General features: G+C 40.5%; 1 protein-coding gene across 2 annotated transcripts in view; it reads right to left on the bottom strand.

The window, feature by feature from the left end:
- The window catches only part of MIDEAS (mitotic deacetylase associated SANT domain protein), a 49,096-nt gene that overhangs the window by 14,185 nt on the left and 9,793 nt on the right, over nt 1-25,118 (bottom strand). Inside the window, exons 2-3 of one of the 2 annotated variants that reach the window (XM_027808029.2) lie at nt 8,182-8,287; nt 3,205-4,897 (exon numbers count right to left, since the gene is read on the bottom strand). In XM_027808029.2, coding sequence (XP_027663830.2) covers nt 3,205-4,662 — 1,458 coding nt within the window. In that variant the 5' untranslated portion in view covers nt 4,663-4,897; nt 8,182-8,287. The remainder of the gene's footprint in view (nt 1-3,204; nt 4,898-8,181; nt 8,288-25,118) is intronic. The other variant, XM_005441164.3, reaches the window with a different exon arrangement.

Raw genomic sequence — 25,118 nt, 5'->3', positions numbered from 1 at the left:
AACCTCGGATATGTCCTGTGTGCTACACAGATCTCTGTAGGTCAAGAGACATGAACTAATTTCCTGACCACAAGGAGGAAATTATGACAGCTAGTCACACAAAATATATCACATTTCTCTGGATGAATGATCAGTTAACCATGTTCCTTTTATTTTCAAGATTAGGAGGTAACCAGCAAGGACTCTCCTTCCTTGATGATGGGAGAGAAATTCAAGAAAAATGAGGAAGGAGGAGACCTGAATAGTTGTAAAGACAGAGAGAAGGCACCACTGAGGACTTAATATAAGCAATCGAGACACTCTTAAAGATGCTCTGGTCTACACCAGGGCTTTTCTGGTCATGAAAGATCACACATACCTAAGGTTTACCAAGAGAGGACACAACTGATTTTGGAATTAAGCTATTTGCTCCAGATCCCTAAATAGTTTGCTTACCTCTGAGCATAATCAAACAGTTAAGAGAAAGAAGTCACTGAACAAGTGACAGGACTTTCATTTGTAGAACTGCTAGGGGATTTTCAGCTAACTCAGCATTTCTGTTGCTGAATTTAAAGCAGGAGGGCTGCTGGATAACTCCAGTAAGTACAACTTGTTGCACTTCCACTTAGACTCTTGCATAAATATTGAAGGATGAACTAGTGATCAAGAGTCCTCCAGAACACCCACAGAAACCCATCAGTCTTTTTGGCATTGATCCTTTCTATCCTTCAAGCAGTTTCTAAAAAAATTTAGAATTCACAGACAAAACTCAATTGCAATAGCTGGAAGAGCTGTTCCAAGGTCACTGCTGTGATCAGACAAGAAACCCCACCACCCTTCTAGAAGTACCTGCCTGTACAGTGCTTTCTGCCATCATTCTGCATCACCTTGCTAACAGTAAAGGCAGCTTCTCTTTGCAGTCAAACTGAAGCTTGTCCATGGAGGAGGTAAGTTCAGAACTGCAATTTCTTTTTTTCTTTTGTCTGCAGCTAGTGCCTTGTCCTGTGCCAGGGGAAAGAGCCCAGGTAATTAAAACCTCTGCCAACCTTCCATGAAGGAATATTTAAATCCAGGCAACCTTAAGACTACCATTTCAGATCTGAGATAAGTTTTCTGCACTGTTAAAGAAAACAAATTACACTGCCTTTTTGCATACAACAGTTACATGTGAAATGAAACCATAAAACAAAGAGTTGAGAATTTGCTATGGCCTGTAAGCAGCAGTAAGCTTCCACCTCCCGAAAAAGGCAGGCACAGTAAGATGGGCAGTTGTGGTGCAAAGCATCAGTTGTGACACTACCTGTAGAGACAACTACTGCTGTTGAAAATAATGTTTTGTATAAGGTACACACACCTACGTTGCAATGTTAAACCATCTGGTTCAAATTATGAACACATCTTCTTTCATCACTAATTTAATCCTATGGCCTTCTTACAAGCTTTCCACATAACTTCCGCTAGAGAACTTTCTAGGTTTTTTATAACAGAAAGACACTGGTAAGAGAAGCAGACCACTCTCCTCTGCTAAACATGTTTCATTTTTCTCCCTCACGTGATATCCAACCCCTTGAAAGATGTAAAATCCATCAGATCTCAGGTAAGAGCTTTAACATCTTTCAAAACCTCATCCTGAAAGCCTGAAGAGATCTAAACATAAAGAGGAGTTCTGCTAGAGCCATCATAGAAGCAAACAAGCTGCTTGCATAACTGCAAAGAACAAAAGAGCATCTGTCAAAACACTTTTCTGATGGGTCTTTACATTACAAATCAAGCTGCAAACAGGCATGCCTGCAAACGGCCAGTTTCTTGCTTCACCTCTCAGGGCCTTTTCCTAGATGATTTATTAGCTTTTTCTTGCCACTGTGTTGGTGATCAGACTAGAATGTGAATCATAGACCTTCCTGCAATAAAACCATACAATGGCTGGGAGAGTACGATCAAATAGCTCACGTTGCTAACTACTACTCATTTTTTATCAAATCTGCTTGTTCAACTGGAATTAGAGCAAAAAAAAATTGAAGACAGCGCCAACAGTCACTGGTTGCTGTCTGCTGTACAAGAGATGGAGCAGGCTATGGATAGTTGCCTCATTGTTTATTAGTTCAGTTCTTTCACTCAAATAACCCATCCATCTAAGGAAGGGATGAGAAAAAAATGGCCACAGACAGACTAGGAAAAAAAAATTACGACAAGGGAAACAGAGGGAATAAAATTACCTTCCCTTTGTTGTCTAACTGGACAGCAACTCAGGTGGGGAAACCGTAGGCAAAAGTAGCTCATGCTCTAACACCTGTATTTCAACAGCCTCTAGCAACAAGGCTTCTGAAGAAAAGTGTATCTTTACTTTTCATGAGACACACTCAATGAAAGATTACTCAAACCACAACTGAAAGAAAACCTTAAGAAAAGCCCTCAAGAAATCCTCACCCAACTGCAAAAATCTCACCACTTGCCTCCCCTAGGCTAATTAATATTGAACGTTGTCATCTGGCCATATGGAACACATACTGTTCAGTTTAGATTGACGGGACACCAAAAGGATAAAAGTAGCCAACTACCTAATCAGCCAACCCTAATTTCTACCCCATCAAGCCCTACAGAACATCTACAGGCAGACTTTGTCCTCAGGTTACCAATCTCTTTAACATTTGCTGCAGGTCATTCCCAGAAACAGGATACCTGATCAACCTTTGTTATGTTTGGTACAAGTTCTTCATGTAAGTGAGGCTTCCTCAGGCTTTTAATATTTGGGAAATACTGAACATGTAACTTACGTAATTTTTAGATAGCACAGTTTAGAAACACCTCAATGGCTAAAACTGAGAAACCAGCAGGTGAGCAGTAGTCTTTTAATATAAAAGAAGGATAATGTTACATTGGTAAAAAGACACCAAGTGAACCGCTTATACTTGTCTCTAAATTCCTGATCAGTTTAAGGCTTAAGCTGCAAATGTCCATACTTTGAAGCCCTGAGCTAAAATCACATTCAGTATTAGTGAAATAAAACTGTCCTTAGGTGGTTTCACTGCACTAGGAGGTGTCTGTTCTCCCGCATTTATGAATTACAGAAGCTGAATTTACATGCCACCACTCCAGAGCTGCCCTTGCACCACTACAAAAGTTCTTGCATCAAGATACCATCCTATCCTGCATATGTCCATAGGTTCACTTCATTTCAGCCCTATTTTGTCATCCAAAACATACTGGTAAGGATGTATACCTTACCTTTACATTTTGAAGAGAAGCCAGCTCAACAGCTTTTTGGGCCAAAGTTAACAAATTGGCTTCTTGGGAAACACGCCGTCTCCGCCGTGTACTCTGGATTACACCACCTCTGACACCCTGAAAATCATTAGTTCTCTGAGTGGTTTCTTCAGCTGCTGCTGCCTGTTTCTCCCCATCTCTACCATTCTGGCCTGTGGCTTCCCTGCCTGTTTCCATCTGGCACAGCTCACTGTTGACCAGGACATCCTTCTGGCCCAGATCTATTCTCTTGGGGTGTGAATAGCTACTTTTGTTGTGGGCCAGTGATTCAGGTGGCTGCTGTAATGGAACTTCTTGCTGATGTGTTTGCCAGTGATGCAGAAATAAATTGCTAGGTTGTTCTTCTGTCTGCTTGGAAGCCAGCACTTCTCCTGTAGATGTCAGCAGGACACCTTCTTTGGAGAGTCTCCGTGACCTTCTTGGAAAGGGAATCTGGGTCTGAGGTAGCACCGTCGGTTGGTTCTGCTCTGTTAGAGCCTTGAATAGCTCCTGGTTCCTCTCCGTTTGCTGAAACTGGTGTGCCATCATGTGATGCTGAGGTGCTGCTGCTGCCACATGAGGCTGTGCTATGGAAGTTGTTTGCTGCAGACCAAAGGCTTGTGTGGCAGCCTGTTGCTGCTGCTGCTGTTGAGGATAAAAATTTTCAAACAGTTGTAGCTGGGGAAGAGCTTGCTGTTTCTGTTGGGCGGTAAATGCTGGACTGGAAGAAGCTGGAGCTTCTTGAAAGACATGTAATAATTCAGGAAGACCCTGCTTTTGGCCTTGGTGACCAAATGCTAGTTGGAAAGACTGTAACGGCAGACTTTGATTCTGCTGCTGCTGCTTCTGCATCTGATGAAAAGAATTCATCTGAGCTTGCTGCCTAACCAGGGCTTGCTGTTCCAGCTGAGCCTTCTGGGACATCATCTGCTGGACAGCATCTCCATACAAGTCAAGCTGTGACACAAACACTCCTTTCTCTTGATTTCTTTTAAGGGCTTCTGGGTGGCCATAGAAGCCTGGGGCACCAGCATTGGAGTGGGGCCCTTTTGGGTTGCCCGCAAAAACCATACTGTGGTTCCACATCGAAGGTGGAGACTGCCAGTGGCTGTCACCCCTCTCTGGCAACCGGTTTCCCATTAGTGAATTCTGCCATTTGACAGCTGTTACCGTCTGGGACATCATCATTGATTCTCCCCTATCTTGATTGTAAACAGAGTTCATCAAAGCAACATTGTTGGGGGCACTTGTTAATCCTCCTGCATGAGACATCTCCATAGTTTGGGAGACAGGTATATTCCCTCCATGACCATAGAACTGTCCTTCCTTAAGCTGCTGCTGTGGTTCTTTTGATGACACATTTATTTCCTGGTCATTAAAATAGGCAATTCGTTTTCCAGTCCTTTTGCTTGAAGACTTTTGCTGAGCTTGAAGATTCATGGTTCAGTTTATTCTCCCAGCTGCACGCACTGTATTTACAATCCACCCATCCCTGAGGCTGGGGGAGGAAAGGCACGGAAGTTTCTCTTTTCCATTCAGTTCTAGTAATAAAGGGCAGGAAAGAAGTCCAGATGAAAGTGCATCCACTTCCTTTTTCTTTGTGTGCTTCTCTCACTTCTTTTCACTCTTACCCTTTGTGGTTCAGAAGTCAGTAGGGTCCACTCAGTTACAGGTCCTGAAACAGAGAAGCAACTGCAATGATTCATCAAAAGATATAACTGGTATACAAACTCTCACGCGATAAGCAACAATGCATATGTCTGTCCCATTTCCCATGGAAACAAAGATCAGGATAACATGTGTAAGAAATAATAGAACTGACCTGCTAGAAGCATGTAAAACAAAACAACTTAGTTTACAAAACAGATATCACACTGTATTTGCATGATGCAACTCCCAACTGCACGCAGACTTCTGACTAATCACTCGAGCTCATCCCGAAGGTTTTTCTTTTGAACTCCCTCTCATCTGGCCAATTACTTCTATGGCTTCCTGTAGCCAGAATAATCTGTTTTTAATCTGAACTCAAAAACACAACACAAAAAAAAACGCTCGTGACTTGCCAATAAAAGAAAAATAACGTCTCAGGCCGCATTTCCCAAAGACATTTAAAACACACACATGTACATGATAGCTGCAGCCAAACACGTAGCAAGATGCTGAATTCAGTGTTGTGAAGGAAAGGATCAGGCAGCAGCAGCCCATCGTTCACACCCCTTAACCCAAACATTACAGTTCCTTTCCAATTAAGAACTGCCACCAAGCATCCAAGCACTGAAGACAGGGCCTGTTCAACCTGTTGCCCTCTCAGATGCTTTCTTCAACAGCTGAAAACAACTGCTCCTGCTCAGGTCACACTCATGGAAAAGTAGTGCAGGCAGATTGTTACAGCTGCTCCAGGGCACCAGCAAATATCTGTTAGTGTAAAGCTACAAACATAATAGGAGAAAGCCTTTCCAGAACAGGCAATCTAGGACAACTCTACCCTACTCTTCCACAGAAAAAGTTATCCACAAACTTAGGCTTTAAAAGCCTAGTTTGCAGGATTAAAGCCTAATGTATTAACACATACACCATTGTTTCTATTAGGACCTAAAACCTTTTAAAAAGTTTAAGAATTTACATGAATTTAAAAGTAAACTAATGTGTAATAACTTGAGTTTTAGTAGAAGTCCCTATTACTATGCTCTCTTCCACTTCAAACCACACTGCCAATGTATTTCAGAAAGATTTTAGTAAATTGTTAAACACCTACTTTTATTGCTATAAAACCAAATTTCTCTTGAGCGAAGCAGGTAAGATTAACACACACATTCCCTCCAATAAAACCTGCAAGTCACTTCTCTCTCTCTATAAAATGAAAAATAATAAAACAAAAGCATTACAGCACACTGAAGTCCTGTAACCTGTAACCTCCTCTGAATGGATTTGGCTACAGTGCGGATTTTAATACCGAGGTGGGGTTGGGAGCATGAGGAGGAGGAAAAGACAAAGAATTCAAATTAACTTACGCAACTTCCACCTCAGAGGCCAGGTTTGGCTTCAGTGCTACTGGAACCATGGGCCTGTGTTTCAGAGCGAAAGTGACTCACTTCCTCAGGCTGTTACATAGCTGTTCCCCCCACACTCCCTCCCCTCTTCGTCTTGGCTAGAAATTGTGGACCTCTGCCACCCCGTATCACAAGGGCCTCACTCCTGTGAGCACAATGTTTCAGCTCATTTTCCAGTCCTCTCTCAACAGGATGAAAATAACTCTAGAAGAAATTATGGACACGTGAGATGGAAAATTCTCCCTAAACTGCAACTAGTACACAAATAAGGATGTCATAAAGTAAGTTTTTCCTATTTCAAAACTTCACTAGAAGAGGAAAAAACATCCTACAGCAGTAAACTAGGTCCCTGGTAGCAAAAACATAGAGGTGGAAAGGTTGCTATGTGCCTTTCAGAAGTATTAATGTTATATATGTGGCAGTGCTGTAAAAATCAAGGAGAGAGTAACAGAGATAACAGCTAAACCACAATAACTGAAGTATATACTGCTAACAGTGGTTTCTGACACTAGCTTACCTTCTGAAATCATCACAAGCTACTTTTCTCTCCAAACCAGACCATCTTGTAACAGTTTTCCTTCTACTGATGCTTCTGTGCTTTTGTATTCATCAGTCACATGATTCTGATGAAAACAATGCAAATTTTTCTTGTATATCAGAAGACATTAACACTAGATCAAATATAAACCTGCCAGACAACTTTTAGCAGCTCTGCTGTAGATATTCTACACTGTGAGGAAGATCACAACAATAACTGCCCAAAAGCTGGGATACAATTCCAGGAGTCCTTGTTTTCAACCCTTGTAAATGACCAAACCAACCAACCAAAACAAAACACCACCAAACCAAACAAACACCCCAAACAGCTCATGCTGTTCTTAATAGTGGTGGCTGAGATTTGCAACTACCACACACACAAGTATCCAGAACACCTTTAGAAAGGGGGCTCTCAGGTTAGCAAGAACACATTGCATTGGTACAGCTCTCCGAACCTCCACTTGGGCTTTGGCTCTGTTTTTTCCATTACTACATAAGAAGCCAGAAGCATTGCAAAGCCTAACTCAAACCAGTTTAGAACTGCACCTATCTAGGAAAGAGATATAACAAAAGTATTAAGATGCAAAGTTTTCCTAAAAAAAAAAGTTCAGAGACAAACTAGAGGAGGGAAAGGAATGTGCGTTCCACAAAGGGAGTCCTATAATAAACACTATGTATCTCTTACGGAAGTTATCTTCATACTTAAGACTGTAGTGACTGAGAACAACTGAAGTTGCAGCCACACAAAAAACAGGATAGTGAAACCACCATCACCAGGGAGGAAAGAGATTTAAGATACTTTGATCAAAACATGCTTACTGAACATCTCCGTTCTCCAAACTGCATGCAAAAATAAATGAATCCTAACTAAGAGATCTCAAAAAAAAAAAAAAAAGGGGGGGGGGGGGGAAGGGGGATTTGGTGCATCCAGTATTAGGTGGTAAAATAACACATCACAAAATTAGCTTTTTAGAATTTCTTTCTATATGGAAAAATTTCAGGGAAATGTCTTGCAGGTCATCCTAATAATAATAGTCCATAGTTTAAGCTGAAGCGATAAATGCTCAAGCTGCAGCATGACTGTGCTCCAGGAAAGCTCACACTTGGCTGCTTCACTGGCTGAGCACTGCTGGCTTTATGACTAAGCAGGCTTCCCTCCCTGAGGTTGAGAGATGAGCTCACATTATCATCATCCCAGCCAATTACTAGCTTTGGTGGATTTTTTTGGTTGGGTTTTTTTTTTGTGTTTGGTGTTTTTTTTTTTTAACTTTAATTTCAGCACAAGAGTCAGCCTGCAGTAGTACAGTAAAATGGCAACACGCTTCCAGGCTTAAGTGTGCTTTGGAACAGTACACCCCTGACCACTTCTTACCTTTGCATAAAGCACAGAGCCAGTTCTGATACCGTATTCCCAGAAGATACTGTGTCTTGCCTCCAAATATACTGAAGTGTTAATGATACCTTGCATTGCTTTTACACTGCACAGAGAAAAAGCAGAACCTAACATCAGTATATTCTGTTTTAGTAACTCTTAAGATTTCTCACGCAATATGATCAGTTATTTTCACTTCCAGGAACTTTTGGCATGCAAAAACATCTCTCAAAACTTCCTTTGGATGAATATGAATTATATGTCACCTCCTTTAATATTGTAAATACTTTCAGATTTCTAAGAAATTTTTCATGTTGCAAGGCTTTCTCTTCTAGACCGAAAAAGAATGTAAAATTAGAGACACATATACCCAATGGGCACTTATGCAGTATTTTCTGAAATGAAAAAAAAAAAATTAAGTAACCTACGGCACCTTACTGAGAGAAGATGGAGTTAGCACTTTTAGCTAAAACTTCTCCAGCATATCTGCGCTACAGCATTAAAGAAAGTCATAAACTCATACAAAACACCACATTGGCTAGATTTAGGCAGTCTCCTGAAAGACTTACTTCAGTATACAACAGAACTAAGGAGGGGTCTTCTGCCTGCATTCAGGGTGCTGTTCTCAAATTAAGAAAGTCCTTCAAAAGCAGAGAGATCTGAGGAGTGCAGGGCACTCACAGGCACTCACTAGGCTGGTACCAGCCCTAAGCACCCATTAGCAGATTTTATTCAACCCAAAGTAAGTTCTACAGAATTGTTTGGATGCCCCTATCTGTTGCAACCATCTTGTCCCTGTTTATCATTAGCCTGGAATTAGCCTGGAGAGTTTGCTATAAAACCTTTTTAAGGTGGGGGGTGGGGGGTGGGGGTGTGTGTTGGGTTTTTTTTCTGTTTGTTTTTTAATTAAAGTTAAAAGGTTATTTGATTTTGAGAACAAAAACACTCAGTTGCAACCATTTAATTTTAAATCCCTTTATGTCCATTTAAAACCTTTTGCCTGTGTATTTAATAACCGCCTACCACTATTCCATCTCTTTATATATTCTCTTCACTACGTATGAGCATATTTGTATAATTTCACACAGCTAGTTCATAACCTCACACACTGTAGTAACCTTAAACTCTACTCTTCAGCCCACCTGTTGAGGGCTGTGCTGTCCTGTGCTTTGCTGAGTTCATTTGCTACACCACCTATATTTGGCACGATAAGCAAGTTAAAATTTTGCACACTCCTAATCTTCTTTGAGATCATTTGTACACAATTCTCTCCAATAGAATGCTGCAGAAATTACTCTGGAAAGACTGATTTATTCTCTAACCCTGGCAAAGTTAAGGATGTGGAAAATAGTAACAAGTGGTCACAGACCATCTCCTATTTCACCACTTTACTCTTAGCTCCTAAATACTTCCATTTTAGGGTTTTTTTTTCCAAGTTAAAAATGAAGTTTTCCTGTGTTCTACCTAATGTATATTCTCAGCCCCAGCTGCAACAATGCTGTCACAGTTCCTTGCAGGAAATCTGTCAACTCAGAGTAATAAGAACACTTTCTTTCTAAATCCTCCTGCTGCCAGCAACTCAAATCACTGATCTCCCCTATAAGAAGCACGATCACTTTTAATGATGATGAACAGAAAATGTAAGAAATGTTCTTGGTTAAGTCAAACACAGCAAGCTATTTGGTGTCCTTCTGAGACAGAGCAATTGAGCCTTCTTCTCCAAATTGCTCATTATTATGGTCAAATCCCACGTCAGGTAAAGAATCATGACACACATTTTACTGCTGAGGAACAAAAATAGAGGAATTAACTCACTTCTAAGATCACACAACAAACCAAGTCAAAAATCAAGAGCAGAATACAGGATACTAGCTACCAGTTTCCCTCCAGTCCTGCAAGAAAACATGGGCTTAAATCCTGCATGCAAAAGATAAAAATTGGGTGAACTATTTACATGTGCACAGAAAGGGCAAAGAAAATTTAATTCATTCAGTGCAATAGCAGGGCAGAGGTAGTTCAACAGAGTAGGTCTTGTTTCTGGCTTTTGTGATATTTTTTTTTTTAAATGACTGGAGACTTACAGGGCATCACAAACAAGAAACTTGCTCCAGCTAACAGAAATTTGTCCCTATGAAATCACCACCACCACCTATTGCAACAGTCTTGAGCAAGAACCAAGAAAGCAATGAAAACATGGGACAGTTTTTGTGTTTGGTACAAGATTTGCAAAGCTTACTGCACAGCTTATCCATATCCTATGCTTAGCTGGCTATATATGAAAACAACTTCAGTCTCTCCCTCAAAAGGCTCTCCCGCACACTGTCACATTTTTTTCCAGACAGTTAGCTACATCAAAATTCCTGCAGATTATCTGCAACCTCCCACTCACCACCTTCAGATACCTTGAACAGCAAGAATAACAGCACAGCTTTCCTACATACTGCACTGGGAGGGAACAAGAGAAAACAGAACACAGACCGTGTTAGTGAATTCTCTACAGCAATGCACAGCAATCTACCTTCTGAAGACAAACAAAGAAAAGCTCAAAACAACTGAGCAGCACCATATTGTCCAAGAAAGCCAAAAACACAAATGAAGGATGAAGTTTTTATGTTTCTGTCACATTATTCCAAATGGTGTGGCATTCTCCAGATATCTAGAAAGCCTGTCTCTACAGCAATAGGTGTATTTTTCCAGGAATCTAGCACCACAGAAGAGCAGCAACTGAAGCCCAAAGAGAACAAGCAAAACCAACCCAGTGAACAGTCTCTACTTTAAAAGCCCATTGCAAAAGAACATAAGCAGGTTAACAATTACACCACCACCACCCACACCTCCAAGTAAAAAACTCATCTAGGGAACTGTATCAGACCATAGTCCTAGAATCAATACAGTCTACGAAATGGGGAAGGCTTACTTGTTTGCGAAACGTTGCATAGCAAAAAAGGAACTCTACAGCATGCCCATATTAGGGGCAAAGAGATCAAAGGAAAGCGGCTTCACAGGCAGACAGACAACAACAAAAGGGGAAACAAAGCATCCAGGAGGCTTGACAACTTCCACTGTTGGAAAGTGCCTGACCAAATCAGTAGCACACATCCAAGATGTTTATGGCCCACCCAGGTTTTCATGTGATGAGCCCATTCTCACTGCAGAGAAAGCTGAAGCTGTGATTGACTTCAAGGGCACCTCTGCCCTGGGGACAGCATAGTTCAAATTACCTTGCTACCACTTTCACTTTCCCATTTTCAGAGGCTGGGAATTGATAAAGCTGTATTAAACCACTGTACTAATCAGAGATTCAAAAGTGAAATCCATTGGCTGTCTGACTGAAGCAGGGAAGACTGGTCATGCTGAAGGACTATGTGCCAGCAAAATCAGGTAGCTTGTATTGCACCATTAGATGTGACTACTGCTCCAATCTAGACCATTCCTGACGTTCAGCATCACAGCTTAATGGTTAATAACATAGAGCAAGCAAAATAACACAAAATGTATAATTAACATATTGTTTGGAGGAAATACACATACCCAAGAAGAAAATATTAACTATGCCTCGTGAACTAATCAAACCAATAATAATAATAAATAAAAATCCTACTTAAGTAAAATATTTTCATCTATTACAATAAGGGATGTAATAATGGAAAGGCAGTGTAAATGTGTTCTCACAGATGTTATTTAATTAGGCAGCTTCCTTTTCTGTTTGAATGGTCTTAAAACTCACCTAAGCACGCATTCTGGTTATATTTTGACCTACTATTTACAGTTGTGGACATGGTTTTATTTATCACTTATCACCACAGTTTTCCATATTCCATCTAAACACTCAGATGCATTCTAGTAGGCAGAACGTTTAGAGAAGGATTTTTGGTTTTTGAATTATGGTGTCTGAAGCACCACAGATGCGCCTCAAAAGGAAGTCTGCAGTAAACACTTCCGAGAGAGAGGAGTTGTGTATTTTCAAGGAATAGTCCAAAAATAACCTGTATTTCGGGTTGTCTTCCTCAGTTCAAGTGTAAACTCAGTACAGGTATTAGAGGTTCACTTTTCAAAACACATCTGGGATGGTCCACATAATTTTGTTTTAAAGGGATGAGGAAGGCACAGAAATTTTTTACAATGAAAACATCCATTAAGCACTGATTAGTCTTGTCCTTACAACAAATGGGACAGGCAAAATTGGCACAGATGAGGAAGAAAGACTATTAAGAAATGTGGTGGGTTGACCTTGGCTGGACACCAGGTGCCCACCAAGCTGCTCTATCACTCCCCTCCTCAGCAGAACAGGGAGGGGAGAAAACCAGATGGAAAAAAAAAATAATTGTGGGTCAAGATAAAGGCAGTTTAATGAAGCAACAGCAAATTTTGTGCATGTGGAAGTGAACAAAAACCAAACGTTGTTATTCTTTACTTCCCATCAGCTGGCGATGTTCAGCCACTTCCTGGGAAGGACAGCTTCAGTACACATAGAAGACAAACAACATAAATAATGAATGTCACCGGCCTGCCGCTGCTGCCCCCCCCTCCCCCCTTGGCTTTTGTATCTGAGCAGATGTCATATGGTATGGAATATCCCTTGGGTCAGTTTGGGTCAGCTGTCCTGGCTCTGTCCCCTCCCAAGACCCTGCCCACCCCCAGCCTGCTGGTGATGGGGGGATGTTGGAGAGCCAGCCTCGGTGCTGTGCGAGCGCTGCTCAGCAGAAGCCAAACACCGGTGTGTTAGCAGCACCCTTCTGGCTACCAGTACAAGCACAGCACTGGGAGGGCTGCTGTGGGGCTCAGCCAGAGCCAGGATAAAATTCTGGTCTGCTTTTTGTAACTTAGCAGATTATTAAACAAACAACAAAAGGGGAAAAATAACCCACCCCGATATATTTTTTAATGAAACTGATGTTGTTTCTCCCAGCTACTGGAAAGGTACTATAGCAAATGCAAGTTAGATCCTCAATTTACCTTCAAGCAAAACTTTGAATGGTGTAATTGGAACTTTGCACAAACCTCATCTCATGAAAACAAAAAATTCATCATTTGCACCAGACCCATCTTTCATCTTTCACAGCAACAACATGCAGTTCTTAGAGAAAACTATGAGAAAGAGACAATTACATAAACTGGACCTTTGTAAATAAATATGCAGGAAAGCCCGTCTTTACAAATGGCTTTGCAACACAGTGCAGGCTTACCCTTTAATAAAATACATACATGGTGCATTTCTTAAATTAATGTTATAAACTGTACTGAAGTTAGGAATATTAGTTATTATAATCTGTCATCATGATAAACACCATGATCTGAAGAGGCTTGGGCAGCCCTAGACTGCAGAAGGAACACAGCTGTGAATGAGTATGAAATGTTGCTTTGAGGCTTTGTAAAGTTACATTAACATACTATTCTTTCCCACTGGAAATGGGTTAATAGTTCTTCCCACTGTAAGCACTTGATAGTTATTTTAAGCTTTTTTGTTTGGAGCTGTCAGGGAAGGCAGTTGCTAGCAACAAAGAGACCAACACTCCAATATGCAGGAATCACAGCAGGCGCCAAAGTCAGAATGGCAAAGAGCAGGCCAAAATCTTCTCCCTGCCCTCACATTCACATAGCTGACATAGCCACATTGTGTCCTTTCGCTCCAAATGCCCCTACAGCCACAAACACACTAGCTGCAGAACCACGATACACCCCAGAGACAGAACAAATCTCTGCGATTTAGCCCTGAGAAGAAAACACATCTGAGCACTGAGTTGCAACAGGAAAGATTGCTGCAGGTTCAGTTGTTTCCATCTTGACCTCTCCAGCACTCCATCACAAACAAGACATAAAAATAGGTGTCCAGTGTATGAATACCATAGCCTGAGCTCTTCACAGATTCCTTCAAGGCTTTGCAAGAGTAACAGCCTACAAATAAGGGAAGAAAAAGGGGAAAGTTCATCGAGGTGAGAATACTCTCCATTCCCAGAAGTTTCTTCACGGGAGACAAAAATGCACTCAATACTCTGACCATAGCTCTCGGCAGAGATGCTCTTGACGCCATGAAGGAGGATAATCACTCACCCAAATCTGACTGGAGAATAGCTGGGACTAAAAGCCCAAGCAGAACCTCAGAGAATGTGGGATCAATTTCCAGTTCTGCTACAAACATGCATCTTAAGCAAGCCACTTCAGATCAGTTAATAAAATGAGAATACCACCTGAAAACCAATACACTAATACTCAAAGTATTTTGAGATCATAAAAGTCTCTTATCTTTAACACTAACAGGCTACATGGGGATTCTTTCACAAAGACCTTAGAAGTCTGACTTGAGACATGATGCAACAGGGCAGTGATAACCAAAGAAGAGGGAGCAGTCCAAAAAATGAAGGGAAAAGGTCACACAAATAATAACATAGTTGTTCTTTTGTCATATGCCTCTTTCTGCCTCACCTGACCCAGAAATATCTTTTTTGGTTTTCAGCAGTTATCTAAGATGAAGTGGCGCTGATCTTGATTTGCCCACATCCACACACAGCCAGCCAGATGCCAGTATTGACTGGGCTCATAATTATAAAACTACTCAAGTAGTCAGTCTTTAACAGCACTGACAGGACTTTAGTTCAGATTTCTAAAATTATGTCTTTTAAGTAGTCTTGCGGTCACTGTTGAATATAAAAAGGTCTTTTTATTGTGCTGGTCTGCTGCAAGGTACAGTAACCTCTCGGCCATGACTGGGGCTATCGGGCATTACAACACAGCTAAGCAAATGCACACTAGTGAATACTAGGGGTAGAAACACTAGAAGACATGGGCAAGCACAGTCACCACACAGTGGAAACCAGCAAGGTTTAAAGAATCCAGGGGCCCAGAGAGCACTCTGATTTCTTAATCTTTCGTTAGAGGAATCAGAACACTCTCCAGGCCCTTGGATTCAGAGGTCCCTGCCAGTTACCTGCCAGACGCCTGCCCGATCTCCTCCTTTTATCCATAGGGATCTCAGCAGAGGAAAGAAAGAGCAGATGGTTGGCACCAATACTGGATCAAATACAAGGCAAGCCTCTTCTATTTCTGTAGTGACTTATTTGTATCTGTACTAACATTAAAAAGCATTTCCACAATTGGACATAAGCGACACCAGCCTCATATGTACTCAGAGCAAAGTCAGAAACTTCCTAAAGATTCAGCTCAACAAGTCTACCTGAAGCAAACCACCCATCCTGCACTCTATAACTAGAAAGGAAAAATGTCATTCAGTAACAGCATGTGGAAAAGTGCCCTCTATTAAGCACGCTTACAAAGCTATTTTAAATTGAGCAAAACACTTTCAATTATTCTCAGGAGAACACAAAATCAAGGTCACAATGATCAAGTTCAGTATTACGGGAAAAGTTAAAGCTCACACATTAATCCACCTGCACATGGAATTCTGTGAGCATTAAGCAGATCAGAAGCATAACATGATTTTACATTCCCTCCTGCATTTATACAGTTTGCTCTGTGAGTCCTGGAACAATATAAATACATTTTATCAGAAGTAATAACATTTTTGAGTCAATAATCGCACATTACACTTTGAATAGCTGTATTTCCTAAAGATACAAACCATGTAATGGCTATTAACAGAAACAGTAAGTCCCTCTCAATTGTAAAAAATAAGGCAATAAATAATTGGAAAGTCACACAGCAGCTTACTAGAAAAGCCAGTAAAAGGATCAGTGCTAAACACCTGACCATCTCCAAAAGAAATTGCTAAGCATTAAAAAAAAAAAAAAAATCCTTTACATAATACAGTTTTCACTCTCAGAATAAAAGGCTAATGGACTAGTTATCCCTTCAGGTGTATGGGTTGCATCAACCTGATCCTCTCATACCAAAGAAAAAGAAATTCTGAGATTGATACTCCTTCAGAATCCATAACGTATCTAGTGAATTCTAAAGGATCTTTCCATGCCAGCTGGATCTCTTATTTCAAACAGTTTACTAGTTCAGCTTATATCCCACAGCTTCTGATGACTTTACTATTTTCAACAAATCTCCAAACAATGAGAATGAACATCCAGTCTCTCATCAGCAAGCTGACATTCATTACACAGTCCTCCCCCATTTGGGAGAGATCTACGAATCAACCAAGGCAGAAAAATATTCTACTAGTTGCTATCCTGAAGACAAATTTTGTTTGGGGAAAGTAATTGAAGGAACTTGCCCACAAACAAAGTTGATGTTATTGGAATACTTAACATTTAGGTAACCATTTGCAACAGTTAAAGCAATACATTAACACCAAATCATCCAACCACATAACATGTGTCGTGTGCAACATTCTGTATTTTTAATAGGCAAACAATGAGAGACAAAGCAGCCTGTTTTGCACTAAAGAGTGAATGGGTAGCCAACAAGAGATTATTCTTCTGGAATTCCTTGATCTCAGTTTTGTCCATTGTTCACTCATTCATATTGTGTAGATACAGACTGCATTTGCAAGATGGTCAGGTAAAGCATCTTCATTTTGAACAGATACACTAAAATTCAGAAACTGGTATAGAACACTACTTAAAATACCTTGCAGAACTTCCCCCCCAAAGCTATTCTGATATAAAAATCACAACGTATTCTAAAACACACCCAGTATCTGTAGAAGAGCTCTAACATTAAATTGTATATGGCAGTATTATACTAGAGATCTCTAACCAGTACTCTACAGATGCAGCATTCTACAATACCTTTGTACGGCCCAGGAGCTCTGCCTGTACTGTGGGCTAAAGGGAAGGGCTCTTCCACTTGCATGAATTGTACTGGTTGGAGCTGTGTTTTGGTGCTTCCTTTTTTTAAAATGACATTAGCCAGCTGACCACAGCTTCATTTCTTGCACCGTAGTACAGAAACTGAATTATAGCAAGTTCTGTTTAACACAGTTGCATGGCTTCATAATCACAGCATAACAAACAGCACTATATACTCTTTCATGTACTTAGTCTGGCAACGCCTCTTTAAGGGAGGGAACTACTATTACTCGCTTTTATTGAAGGGGACTAAGTCAGAGAAAGAAACGATTAAGTGATTTGCCTGAAGAGGTCTGCGACGGATCAGGGAACCCAACTCAGTCTCAAGCTAGTGCCGTACCCTTTCAAATCATCTTTAGTCTCTTACTCAGTTTGAAATCCCATCCTAAGGATGGCTAAAGTGCAAATGAAACCACCCTGAAACATTTGTCCCTATTTCAGCAGGCCCATGAGACTGTATGCCATGCATAATAAACAACTCCAAATAAGCATATGGCAGTCAACGCAGATTCATTGTGGATCTGAAAATATTCTTCTAGTTTTTATAAGAGTTGCCACCTATGAGGCATATATGCATAATGATACACTAGCCTTGGCTGCAGCAGTGTCCAGGGGGGACACAGAGCAATTCAGGAATACTAGGCAGACCTATTCAGGTGTAAACATGACATGATTAGTAATTTTGTCTAGGGATTAGGTAACAATGCTGAAGAACCTCATCAAATCCCTTCCCTGTATGCGATTACAAATTCAAATTAAGAAAGAAGGGGAGGAATATACTAAATTATAGCTGTAAGTAGATTGGCTTCGATAAGTATTTTCATCTGTTTACATCTCTTAGAATCGCCATAAGCAAAAAAGCATACTTTGGAATCAGAATAAAAAAAGGAAAGGGAGCTCTTAAGTCCTGTTAGACAGTGCTTTTAGCAATTACCATGACATATATATTCCTCCCATCTTTGCAACCTCCTTCCCAACAACCACTCCAAGGGAAAAGAATTTTTGTTCTTTTCTCACAACCACAACATCTGAGGCACCACAAGTAAGAAAGAGTTTTCAAGCCCACAAGAAACGGATGCATTGGGAGTTGCACATGTTCAGAGCCCGCCCAGCCAGGAACAAGCTTCCACCCCTTGAACCCTCTAACTGAATATTCTGTTTAACCCTGTCTCTGGCCAAGTTAAGAGCAAAACTTGTACTGATTTTTAGCAGGAACGTGGCAGACACAGCAGCAGCTGGTCTGTAGGAACAAGGACTCTTTCAGCAGACCATGGAAGGGGCTCTGCCACTACCACCACTGGCCTTTCTGAGGCCCCACCGGCGGGCAGGCACTGTGGTCCCGCCCCAGTGTCCCAAACATCACGTTTCTGTCATTTAAGGGAAAAAAAGGGGAAGAGAGGGGGAGAACCATCACACATTTGGTTGTGAAATATAATGAAATGTCATGGAAAAATAAAACAGGGGTCAGAGTTTTTAAATTCAGAGATTAAATCTCAAGTCTTGTTTTTCCCCTTTCCATAAAAAGCTATGTATTTATAGCAACTGCTTTATTAAAAAAAAAAAGCCTTGAGAGTTATGCATGAGGATGCATGAGAAATGCTAAGGCACAGTATTACTTAGAACGAACAAGTACTAATTTGCACATAACTGTGATGAAATTCACCTATTACAGTAGATTAAGTTGTTAAGTCAATTCCGCTGCTAAATCTCCCACCACTTGCATTTGTGGCTTTGTTCTTTCCCTTACTCTAAAACTTGAACACTCAGCACAAAAGGCTCCCCTGCAGACAAAATTTGTCAAATCAGAGTCACAGAAGTACTGTCAGAGCCACGAAACTGAACAAAAAAGCAGAAGAAAATTCACACTCGTTGCTACCTCTGCATAAGACCATCAGGAAAAAAAGTTCAGATTAAAAAATGGCTTCTACACATAACGCAGTTCCTGCACATGGCAGGCTAGGTTTGTACTGTAGCCACTTCTAAACTTACGGCTTTGCTTAAGGTTTTCACATTCTTCAGGTATCTTCAGCTCACTTTCTGCAAGATGCGTGACCCCGATTTTGGCATAAAGCTTCACAGCAGCATCTACAAAGAGACAGGGATTCCCCCAGCTGCAGTTTCAGAGGCCTAATGCTGAAGAATTTATCACTTTCAATTTTAGATTGAGGTCAAATACAATGGTTGGTTTCCATTCATGTTGCAACATGTAGGAAGCCAACATGTGAGAAAAAGGTGATACGACAAAAAAAACTAGCAGGAAGAAGATAACATCTCCCTTCTGAAACCATAAGTGTATCAGTCCCTGCAGATGCCCCTCCTCTTGTACCTACATTCCCAGTACATTTTCTAGCACATGATGCCTTCCAAGTTAAATGTACTTGGTTCCCAAAGATATCATGGCAGGACAAACTGTTTGAAGAGACATGAGCCACCCATCCAGTGAAGCAACTATAATAAGTTCTTAGTGTTTTGTTTGGGTTTTTTTAATAGCTTCTCACAATTGGTAATTCCTTTACTATAATTTTTTGATTTCTACCTTTATCTGAAAGTAACAGGTCAGGTTTGGACATAAAAAAGCTACAACTAATAAACAGAAGTTGTTTACCATTTTAGTTACTACTTCTCAGCTCCCTTCCTTGAAGAAATAAAAGGTTTTCCCAAATGTTTCAGTTAATATATATTTTTTAATTTTATGCACAGATATTTGCATAGTGAAGAGGAAGTAACCCTTCTTTTTTTTGGATATGGAAAGAATATTGTGTGCCAAATTTCTCAGTATCACTAGAGGAACTGCTTATAGTTTGAAAGATTGTTAATTCTCAAACACCAACTGAAAAAATTCATGCACATACCTCCCCCTAACATTCAGTAGACACTGGATTTAAAGGTTCAGGGTTTTAACAGCAGCAGTTGCTCAAGTCCCAGTATCACTTCACTAGCTCTCTAGTCAAATTCTAAAATAAGCAGATCTGCCACTCTAATTTTAAAAAAGGAGATTGCTTACCACAGTCCAACTTTTCAAGCTTTTTATACCTTAAACAAGTAAAATGACACTTCTTTGAATAAACAGTTTAAAATAAAGTCCACAGCAATAAAGATACTTTGCTTGCCTAGCTGCAATAGTAAAAATTTCCTCAGTCGAGTATGGATGTGTTCTCTTGCTGTTCATTGTGGAGAACTAACTCTTCAGTAACAAAATCCACTCACTGTGCGTTTCTTGCAATTCTGTGTACTTACCACAGTCTTGACTATCAAGAACGACTTTCGCTGTTTCCCTAAACTAGCCTAGGACTAATTTCCACAACCATTCTGAGGAGGAATGAGGGAAGATGTACACTTGTAAACGGTTAACACTCTCCCCGCTGCCCTCCAAGCAAATTGCACACACAAGCCAAAAGGCAAGGGAAATAATTAACCTTCCAGCTCCCAAATTGGAAGCTTCAATTCCCTGAAGTAGCTTCATGCACAAAATCAACATGTGGAAAGAATAATCAGTGGTGACCAGTTTGCTGAGAGTTGTGGAAAACCAGCCTGTGGAACACAACGAGGGCTTGCCAGAGATCTGCTGCAGTCTCTCCCGCCACACAGATCTCAGTGAACGTGCACCACAGGAGCAGCACCATGTCCTTTCCAGGCATTCTGGAAAACCTCAGTGTTTAAAAGCAATCACAGACCACCTCCTCCTCCTCCCTCCCATGCTAAAGCTTAAAAACTTTTCTTCCTTTTATTTTTTTTTTTTTTTTAAAGAAAAAAAAAGACAGCCATACAATTGCAAACATACGCACTAACTTAAAGCCACTTTGTAGTCTTTAGGGCCATGTGACAAAGTTGCATGCCTTAAGGCCTCCTCTGGATACTGGCACCATTTCTGTCAGGAGATACAATCCATTTATTTTAAGACACAGAGGGTGTTGTTTAAATCTACAAGTTTGCTTTCAGTTTGAAGCTGCCTTTTTAAAGCAAAACCCCATCAGTAACAACTGCCTCTTCATTAAAGTACCTTAGTATTTGAAGATGAAGTGATGAACATCCTGGAATGATCTTATACCAGATCCACTATTTCAGTGTCATAATTCCCTCCTGAAGAAGCAGCAGCTGTCGTAAGTGCTGTTTGCATATAATTTTAGCTCTGTACTTTGGTCTACTTAGTATCAAATATTTTAGGAAGTGTATCTGTAATTACTAAATATCTTTCAAATTTGTATTCTTTAAAAAAATAAAAACGAACACAACTTATTTTTCTACCTAAAATGAAATCTGTATGTTGGAACTTGCAAGACACTGGGTTTCCCCCTGGCAGGGGAAGGCTCTCCTCCCCTACTCTCTGAGCATACTGACATCCAGTATGTTAGTACCTCTGGCACATACACCTCTGTTATCCAGGTCCACTCACACTGCTGTAGAACTGCTCACAGACACTTTTGTAGGCATCTGGGGAACAATAAGTTTTAATACACATTTGCTGTTGCAGCTCATGGCCTGTACCTCCCTAGCTTCTTTAGTTTTTCAAACTCCCTGAAGTGCCAACCTCATTCGCACTAGGCAGGAGTAGTCCTCCAACTGCTGCTGCAAGAAGCTACTGTAAGGACAATTTCCATTTATAACTCTACTAAAAAAGTTTTTTCCTCTTGTTGAGGCAAAGACTGGCCTCAGTATGATTACAATCCATCTGTGCATATATCTGGTAGAAAAGTTATTTCCTCTTACAGAGGGATATACTTATTTAGCTGTAGTACAGCTGCTCCAAAGCCACTTGGAGTCTAAAAGCATGCTTTTCTGATGTTGCATTTCCCAATGAAATGCATCAGCTGCTGAGCAAGAACCCAAGTGACAGCCTGAAGAAACAGTATCTCTGAAAGGGTTTAAGTCCACCCTGCAGCTGAGCTCACTGGTCTCAAGAGTCATGAAGCTCAGGCTGTCCTCAAAACCAGACACCTGGCAGCTTCCCCCGCCCTCGCAGGCAGCCTGGCATGCCATGCCCTGTGGCTGCAGTGACATCCAGTCCCCACCCCATTATTTTAAGGACCCCCAGGCCCAGCCAGGCAGTAAACACCCCTGCAAAGACCGATGAAGCACTACACATTTGCAGCACAACCATGGAGTCCCGTACCCTCTTTAGCAGTGCACATAAAGGCATCCCAGAATACATTAATTTCATTTAGGTCTTGGGTGAGGATTTTTAATTATTCTTTTTTAATATACAGCCCCTTCTGTTGTTTATACTACTTGTTCTGCATTTCCATGAGCAACGAACATACATGGCTTCTTTTTCAACTTCTGCATTAGAAGGAAATCGAGCTCCCTTAAATGATAAATTAGATTAAAAAGAGCCTTGATACATCACAGTTGTTCATACTTCACTAGAAAAGAAGGGGTTTCTTTTGAATAGTAAAAAAAAAATAATTATACACTGCTACCCATAATCCCCAAGAAAAACCCTAAAACAAAGTATCTCTCAGCTGTTTTAATCCTTAACTCCCAAAAGATGCAATCCTTTCCATGAAATTAAGGCCATAACATATTTGCAGCTTGGTCCCTGGTCAAAAACGTGTTCTCCCTTACACTAGCATCCAATTTATATTTGGATATTTTGTTTGGCAAGAAGAGCAAATGAATGCTATTTGTAAAGCACATTTTGTTTGAAGTCACAACACTATGCAACTCCTGTGATCACTGATCAGCTGTATTCTATCTTGGCTATATATTATACGTATATAGTTATGTGTACATGCATACATTTACATGACTACATCCACTGCAGATAAGAACCAATTTAAATGAAAGGAATTCTTCAGAAGTAGTTTACTTAAATAATTTTTTTCTTAAAATGATGCTTTATCTCCACAAACAAACAAGCACTACACAAACAATTTGATTCAATTATGAAGGCTTCAACGTATCAATAACAACTTTGCAGTCATGAAGGAAACACTCCCTTGTTTAAATTTTTAAATAAACCCCATTATTTTGCTTTCAAGAAGTTATTACAAAAGAGATGTGTCAAGGACTTGAGTTTTCTCACCTCCAAAAATTCAATTTGTTTGAGAACCTTCTCAGTATCAAGAAACTATTAAGCAACATGAAACTACTACTACATATTTTTAAATATATTTTTTTTCAGAGAATTTCTGATGGTATAACAGTACAACACATTTAAAGCAAAAAGAAAACCAACTTTCTTCTAGAATAAACTCCCCACTTACTCCATTGCCTTGTAACAGCTCTCCAAACCAGGACTTGTAGTAGTAGCTACAAGGAACCCAGTACAAGAAAGCTTTCTTGTTCTTACTCTCTTACACACTACGCTAAGCGGTAATAGTTTTGTGCAAATCAGTCAGGTGCAGAAAACATAATAGGAAGGGCAAAGTTTCTGTAAGACTTGGCAGTTGTTACTGTCAGTTTTTGATCCTGTTTGCTGGGTCTACCTCTAGCTACACAGTGCAAAAGCAGTATCAGTGTCAAGCAAAAATACAGCTGTGCTTTTGTACATAAATACAACTTCCCTCAGCTCCCTATTTGTTTCAGAATCCTGTATTACCTGTGTGCAAAACAGCTGTCTTCTCTGTGTAGTAGCATTTGTGCCCCAGACCAATTCTGAATCCAAGCCATAGCTATTCCCAATGAAGCGTATAACATTATAAAGGGTTACAAACAAGCTACCACCAAATGTTTTTTCCCCTTTTTCAAACAAGAAAACTCCATATGCTTCAAACCTGTTGTATAATGCATTTAAGCAATTTCATGCTGATGTAGTATTAGATCTTAATTAAAATATATCAACACCATACAAAAATGTTCAGTGGGAAAGCAAGGGGCTAAAACCTCCATTATAGCTGCCACAAAGAAATAATAGCAAGTAACTTGAGAAAATATTCACTAAGTTTCCTGCATTCAAAGTCATTACACGTTTCCCCTTCAGGCAGGGTCACTATGTCCTGCCAATTCATGAGCTCCCAAAAATAAACTAGTTGAGTAACTAAAGATGTCAATAGATTTTCACATTCCCTCCGTGCATCCAAACTGTACAGCTCAGATGGTTACTTGTAAACAGCCAGGCACCCTACATGTAATCTAGAGCACTTTCCCAAGCAAACTCTGTCACTTACAGTAACTGAGTTATAGCTGTCACTAAACACAAAGTATCCTTCCACCTCCAAACTGTACTTTACTCTCATAGATCAGGTCACTCAGAAATAGCTGTCATCTTAAAATACTTTTTAGCACACAGCAAAACTGAGGAATTCTGTTCATCCTCACAATAAAAAACATAATAGAGCAGCTGACAGATGAATAGACCTGGCAAAAATGTCCCGAAACCATGCTCCAAGGGAGAAAGTTGATTAACCGCTTTGGTTTCCTCCACCTTTGACCTTTTCAATAACACTGTCAAAGCTGCCCAACTGAGAAACAGTGAAGTATGAAATAGCTCTCCATAAGAGCCAGACTGATATCACCTAAGCCACAGAGATCATAATTTTGTTCACTGATGACCTCATTTAAAGCAAAGTAACCTGGCTAGGGAAACTCTACTCAATCTGCTCCACACACAAACTGGTGCCTCATTTCTAATGTGCAGTCCAGAAGCCTCAGTTCCATATCTCAGATCTGTAGAACAAACATAAAGGGATTAAGCATCTCGCAGAGAACCAGAAGTCAGACTTGCAACCAGGATATCCAGGAAAAAGCCAGTCAAAAGGGCCCATAAAGGATGCATCATAGGAGCAAATATGTATCTTCATCTGAACGAAAAAAGTTGCTATTCCACCTAAGGCCTAAGTGCCTCTATCTGGTGGACTGGAGGTCCACAGTGGGTCCACAGACTCTTTCTGAACAACAAAGCTAGCTCCTTCCTAAACAACGGTAGGTGTGAGAGAGCATGACCTGTACAAAGCAAGCTGACAAAACACACACCCAGCCACCCAGATGCAGATTCAGACTCTCTTGTGTCAGCCTTCCCCTAATGGACATGATCCCCATCAAGCAGCTCCCTTGGATGGAGCAGCATCTCCATTCCCACTCTTGACCTTGTATGCTTCTTGTTAGGTCAGAGTATAGTTCTGTAGCCTTTGTTGAGGGTAATATCATCAACACAGATGATAACAAGGCACAAACAATCTAAGTTGTAAATTTACATTACAATGTGAATTAAAGCAGTGAGATTGCAAGAAAGGGAGAAGGTTGGAC

Source organism: Falco cherrug, chromosome 7 (assembly GCF_023634085.1).
Source record: "Falco cherrug isolate bFalChe1 chromosome 7, bFalChe1.pri, whole genome shotgun sequence".
Taxonomy (NCBI): domain Eukaryota; kingdom Metazoa; phylum Chordata; class Aves; order Falconiformes; family Falconidae; genus Falco; species Falco cherrug.
The sequence above is the reverse complement of the archived record's forward strand: the minus strand, read 5'-3'. Positions and strand labels throughout refer to the sequence as shown.